This window comes from Amblyomma mixtum, chromosome 10 (genome assembly GCF_055824585.1).
Source record: "Amblyomma mixtum isolate Tamu chromosome 10, ASM5582458v1, whole genome shotgun sequence".
In the NCBI taxonomy this organism is placed as follows: Eukaryota; Metazoa; Arthropoda; class Arachnida; order Ixodida; family Ixodidae; genus Amblyomma; species Amblyomma mixtum.
This window is the reverse complement of record NC_143021.1, coordinates 144,995,747-145,001,884: the sequence shown is the minus strand read 5'-3', so window position 1 is coordinate 145,001,884 and position 6,138 is coordinate 144,995,747. Positions and strand designations below refer to the sequence as shown.

Here is a 6,138-nt window from a genome sequence, read left to right as displayed (position 1 = left end):
AGGCGAGAAACAGGCTTTGCGTCAGCGAACACGCGCTCTAATTCCCCGTGTTCGTACCCCCCCCCCCCCCCCCGGAGTCTCACTCAGGAGGAGGAGGTATCTGTGCGCCGGATTCGGGCAGGAGCGGCTCTGACTCCTTCTGTGCGTCATCGGTGGCGCGAAAAAGTTTCGAAGTGACTGACAAGTGTTCCCATTGTGGTGCTGCGCCCGACCAGTGTGACGAAAAACACTTGCTGTGGACTTGCCCGGCTACAGCTTCCGTGAGACGATGCTTCCTGACCCTGAGGGTACAATAAATAAATAAATAAATAAATAAATGTAGGCCTGCGATGGGACGTTGCAGGCGACTATCGCAAGTGGACTCAAGATAATCGCTTTATCGCGAACTTTTGCCGCTTTTTAAGCGAGGCTTGTTTACACTCATTTTTATAACTTTCTTTCCCTTTTTCGTTATGCCTAATGGCAAACAGCTCGAATAAAAAAAAAAACATGTATGTATGTTTCTCTATGGAGCGACCGTCCAAGAACGAGGAAGCAGAAGAGTGCACGCGCCGCCGGATGAGGCCAAGGCGCCATGGACAACGCTCCGCAGGCCATCACCGTCCTAGGCTGCCACATCTTCCGCAACCTGTTCGCCCAGTGCCCCAACGACAACGTGCTGGTGTCGCCGGAGGCGGCCATGATCGTGGTGTCGCTGCTCATGGCGGGCGCCCAGCGCAGCACTGAGCGCGAGATGGCCGAGGCGCTGGGGGTCAAGCTGCCCCAGTTCCACACGGCCATGCGGCGCATCCTGGTCTTCGCGCCCTTCGCGAGTCCGCCGCCCGAGGAGGAGGACAATGTTTTCAGGATGGCCAACAGGTGCCCCAGCCATGTCCGAAAAATAGCCACTCTCTTTAGTGCACTGGATATAACTACTCGCTGTCCCCTAACTACTTTCCTAACCCTTCAGCCCACATCCCTTTTCTTCACATTGCACATCCTACCTATTTCTATAGGGCAAAGATCGGGAGTCGTCCCAAGCCCGCTGCCCTGGTTGAGGGTTCGCTTCGTAGCTTCATCGCTTTAGTTTTTTTAGTTTAGTTTAGTTTTCAGTGCGCGCCCTCTGTCCCCGTCACATTGTGGTCGCTGGACACTTAGAAAACTCATTTCATTGCCGCTCTTCTTCCTTTTTTCCCCTTTGTTCCCCTCCCCAAGTGTAGGGTAGCAAACTGGGCATCGCATGGTTAACCTCCCTGCCTTTCCGTCCATTTCTCTCTCTCTCTCTCTCTCTCTTAGTTGTACTAAACTGCCATTTCCTTTCTTTAGCCTTTCTCACTAAAATTACAATTGGTTTCAGCCAGTGCATGGGGCGCCAATTTTATTTTCGATTCCTTCTCATTCGCCTCGACATTACGAATGTACTGTAGTAGGATACAACTTAAAAAAAAAACAGCAGTTGCTAGCACTGGGCTGCGGTCCATGGTGTCTTGTATTATTTCGCTGGCCAGTCGCAACAGTAAACGAAATCAGCTTTTTAATGTTTCACTATACCAAACAATCAGCGCATCAAATTCTAGAGCTCATAATTTTTCTCTTGTGATTAGCTTCTTGTTTCGGTAACGAGAAACGTTTAAGCAGCGGACTACTTTTTTCGTCCTGGAGAAATTCTGTGCGCGGAGGCTGAATGTTGGCGGAGCTTCACTGCAGGCTTAAGTTGTACCCGACTTTAGAACGGAAAGTGGTACATTATTCTTCGAAAAGAAACACCCCCGAGACAAAGGACATGACATATATCGTGTCTGCTTGCTCCTACCTTTGTCTGGGCGCTGTTTCTTTTCGGAGAATACCGGAATACAGTCTACAGGCTCATCAGAATCCCTCGTTGGTGCGCAGGATCCTGGTCAACAGCAACCTGCCGCTGTGCGACTCGTTCCGCAAGATCGGCCAGCGCGTGTACCGCACCACGGTGACGTCAGCGAACCTGGCGAGGCGCAGCGTGGAGGAGCGCCGGCTGGTGAACACGTGGGCCGAGTCGGTCACCGGCATCCGGCAGGCCATCCCGGCCGACTGCCCGCTGGACGCCGACAGCCGCGTCGTGCTGCTCAGCGCCGCCACGCTGGACACGCTCTGGAGGTTCCCCTTTCCCAAGGTGGGCCACTCTATTCCTCCTTTCTTCATCCCTCTCCCTACGTGCACGGTTCAGTTGTCCACCGAGTGTAGTAATAATAATAAATCTTTTATTGCACATAATAAGTGCAGTACAATGAAACGGGCCTGTCGAGGCCTCTAGTGGCTTGAGGGACTTAATTGGCCCGGCAAAGTCGGCAGACGAACGTCCAATACTAACTTAAAATACGAACATAATATTTCCACGTACTATTGTAGTGTCCGTTCGTTCGCGCTCAAGGCCGCAGGAAAGGGGTGCTATCATTTTTGTTCGTGACGCGAGAAACGACCGGACTAATCTCGATTGATCGCAGCCATGAAGAGCTGCATCTACGTTTTTCCGATTACTGTTGAGGATCTTGACATGCCATCTCAAAGTTTCCATGCCGGCTTTAAATTGAGCGATGCCGTGAGCGGCGGGCATTCGTGTTCGACGACTGACGAGCACGTCTGTTGGTTACGCCGCCGCCGTGCTGCTTAGTACTTTTGCGGGTGCAAGTCAGACCAAATAAAGAGCTTCGTTTGCAAGTCTTGTTGCTGTGTTCCTGACCGCTGGACTGCCGTCACTACAACGTGACAATATCAACACAATATCAGTGGCTCAGTGGTTAGAGCGTTCGGCTGCTGAGACCACGGACACAATATCAAATTCCGGTAGCGGCGGCCTGCTTTCAACGAAGACGAAATGCAAGACGTCCATTTGCTGTGCGATGTCGGTGCACGTTACAGGGGATCAAGTGGTCGAAATTCGGAGCCCTCCAATACGGCTCCTCTTCTTCCTCTTGTTTGACTCCTTGCTTCATGATCTTCTAGATCCCGATGCGGCGTCCGTTCGGCAGCTGGATGGCCGTGCCCACCATGAGCCAGACGGCGACGTTCGGCTACGCCAGCATCGAGGAGCTGGGCGTGCGGGCGCTCGACCTGCCCTTCTCGTGCGACGCCTACTCGGCCACCATCATGCTGCCGACGGGCAAGCTCGAGGACCTCTGCGTCAACCTGACGCCCGAGGTGCTCGAGCGCGTCTTCGAGGCGGTCAAGGAGCGCCAGAAGGTGCGCGTCGAGCTGCCCCGCTTCTCGGCCACCTTCGAGGCCGAGCTCAGCGACGTCCTGCAGAAGCTCGGCATCCGCGAGGCATTCACCGACGAGGCCAACTTCAGGTATATACGCGAAACTAGCTGTATACACGGACCCGGAGCGCATCGTCCTGCTGCCTTCTCTGAGTGAAAAAAAATGGAAGGTGATATTGTTACGGTGCATAGTCGCAAGGGGAAGACGACGTTGTTTGGACGCTCGGAAGTTGACGACGACGAGGACGTGGCAGTTCCTGCTGGAGTGATTTGGTTCGGTGGTGGTGCTGGTAAACGTTTATTTGCTCTATTTTACAATATTTTTTGCGGCTTCAGATGGAGTCTTCCATCTTATCATCAGGGTCGGTTCCCCTAGTCCAGGGCTCCGCTGAGGGTAGCTGCCCTGCGTGCACGCCTTACTAGTCCTTGTTGGACTTTCAGGATGTCGCTGGATAGCATCCTCTCCCACTGTTCCGCACTCGGGTGAGTCTTCTGACTGCGGCCTGTCCCGTCTGCTGCTGGGCTAAACACCGCCCCTCCCCCGCCCCCCCCCCCCCCCCCCGTAGTATAAGCTACCCCTTAAGGGCATGACTCGATAGCGTAGTGGGTTAATTCCCATATACGCACAAGGTCATTCTCTACCTTACATTCATAGATCCCCGGGAGTCCTCATACCCCTTTTGGCGCACGCAGTGGTGCAGCGGTTAAGATATGCGCTGCTTCCAAGCGGTGGCAGGTGCTCCCACCAGTGGGGATTGTGCGACCCAGGTTGCTCTTCCCGAGCGACCAATCATTAACTTAACTGTCACCTGCCACGGTGGGCAGTTTGCTCACTATCCGGTGGGCAGGTTGTAATAATGCCGCAAGGACACGTGGCCCACCTGCCTCCTAGGTAGCTCTCTAGGCACCACTTGCCAGATCCATGCTCATGATTTTTTGCTCCAGCTCCGCCTCGTCCGACTGGCTGAAGAGGCCGCCGGGACACAATACCTCCCGGCCAGCCTCTAACGCGGTACTACCTGCCTCACCGGCCTAGTGCCGAGAGGGGGGGGGGGGGGGGGATGCCACTTCTGTTGGACATAAAAGTTCTTTCCTCCCCCTCCTCGCTCACAACGCCAACACCAGATTTTCTGTTGAACGGGGTCTTTAATGCTATCGGATTAAAAATAAGCTCTTCGACCTGCCGCCTTCTGTTTGTGCAGAAGAATTCACAGGGCGTTTGCCTCTTTGCAAAATTCAGCGACAGTTGTTAGGGGTAATGAATTAAACAGAGTTTAATCATTGTTATTTACTTCCTTCTCTGGTAGAGTGCGCGTGACGTCACTGTGTGTGTGATGAATGAATGAATGAATGAATGAATGAATGAATGAATGAATGAATGAATGAATGAATGTTTATTTTGCTTTTTGCCATTACAGAAAGCGTGGGTGACGATGTCACTGTGTCACCAGCACAGCGCGTCGCAGCGACGTTATGCCTGGCGTCATGCTGTCGCCAGCACCGCAGAAACTGGAAACGCGCCTTCAATACCTCTCTCTGTGAAAAAAAAAAAAGAAACGCTTCGTCGTGCTGCTTGGTCCGAGTTTTTACCACTTCTGTTTTCCCAGAGTCAAGCACGCGCCCTCTCATGAAATATGGCACCGCGTCTTCCGGGACACCGCGCGTGAGAATTTAGACCCCCCCCCCCCCTCCCCTACCGCATACGCAGGACGGTGACGACGGCGACGCCGGTGAGCCTGACGTGGGTGCTGCACAAGGTGCAGCTGGGCGTGCACGAGGGCGTCACGCCCACGGTGCCGCTGCAGGAGGCGCCCACCGCGTCGGCCCCCGACGTGGTCGAGTTCCTCGTCAACAAGCCGTTCGTGATGTGCGTGCGCAAGGGCGACGTGCTCGTGCTGCTCGCCAGCATCCAGAGGGTCCACGTGCCCTGAGCGCCAGGTATAAAGCTGTCCTTACCGGCACAGCTTCGGCGAGCGCGGCTTCGGCCCCTTATCTGTTTTTTCAGCAGCGTACTCTCCGGCGGACGCAGTTGCTGCGACGCGCGTCTTTTCTTTCCTTTTTCTCTTTCCCCTGATCTTTTACCTCTCCTCTATCTGCACGTGGCAGCGGTGGTGGCTTGGCTCGAGCCAGTAGGCAAGCCCGTGCAATTTCCTTTTCATCCTTCTCTCAGTCACAACCAACGTTTTTAACGTTGGTCACAACAACAACAACATCGTTGTCTCGAAGTCTCGATGGAGCCGCCGATGTAGAAGCCCGGTGTGGCCCGCCAAGTTCACTTGAAATGCGGCCTCTCAGGAACAGCAAGCCGGGCTGGGATGGGTTCACACTGGCGGGTAATTCTTAGGCCACAACGAAGTTCAAAAGAACGCAAAGTACTATCGCGCTCGATATGACTTGCAGCGCCCGGCGGCGTGGCCGCAGCGCTTACCGGAAGCATGGTGGGGCCGGCAAGCGGCGCGCTTGAAAACGAAAGGGAAGGGATCTTAAGGCGGAAGCCTTTATGCCTCATCGTTGTAAGTAGGTGTTGTCGACAGAAATGTCACTCTTTTCAATTGGTCGAAATGGTCGTGACGTCACAGTGCCCGAATTTCAAATGGGGCCAATTGTACTTTGGCTACAGTAACCATGCAATGAATTAAAGGGATGGTATAGTCATGCTCCAAGTGAAATAAGTAAATAAAACCGAGTAGTAAATTGGTCGAGTTGGGGAATCGAACCAGGGCCTCCGGAGTGCGAGACGAGCCACGCTAATCACTGTGCCATGCCAGCTCGGTGGTTCGGAATGAACAAAGGCGCGTCTAGTGAATACGGCGTCTTCGTTCACTCTCATCTTCCTTCCTTCCCTCACAGCGAGGTTCAGGTGTCCACCGAGATATGAGAGACAATTTCCTTTCCTCAAAAACCAATTTACCGACGAGCAAGGCGT

At 53.8% G+C, this 6,138-nt stretch overlaps 1 protein-coding gene across 1 annotated transcript; it reads left to right on the top strand.

The window, feature by feature from the left end:
* The first annotated feature begins 574 nt into the window (after positions 1-574).
* Positions 575-5,143, top strand: LOC149327194 (serpin A3-7-like). The gene is made up of 4 exons (XM_089562557.1): positions 575-858; positions 1,873-2,128; positions 2,959-3,302; positions 4,921-5,143. The coding sequence occupies exons 1-4, from the start codon at positions 575-577 to the stop codon at positions 5,141-5,143; spliced, it is 1,107 nt and encodes a 368-aa protein (XP_089418683.1).
* Positions 5,144-6,138: the final 995 nt, after the last annotated feature.

What these genes read in the sequence shown, in the direction of transcription:
- LOC149327194 (XM_089562557.1), top strand. Translation starts at nt 575, where the DNA reads ATGGACAACGCTCCGCAGGCCATCACCGTCCTAGGCTGCCACATCTTC. An exon ending in GTTTTCAGGATGGCCAACAG is followed by an intron (nt 859 to 1,872) that starts GTGCCCCAGCCA and finishes GTTGGTGCGCAG; the next exon opens with GATCCTGGTCAACAGCAACC. An exon ending in GGAGGTTCCCCTTTCCCAAG is followed by an intron (nt 2,129 to 2,958) that starts GTGGGCCACTCT and finishes ATGATCTTCTAG; the next exon opens with ATCCCGATGCGGCGTCCGTT.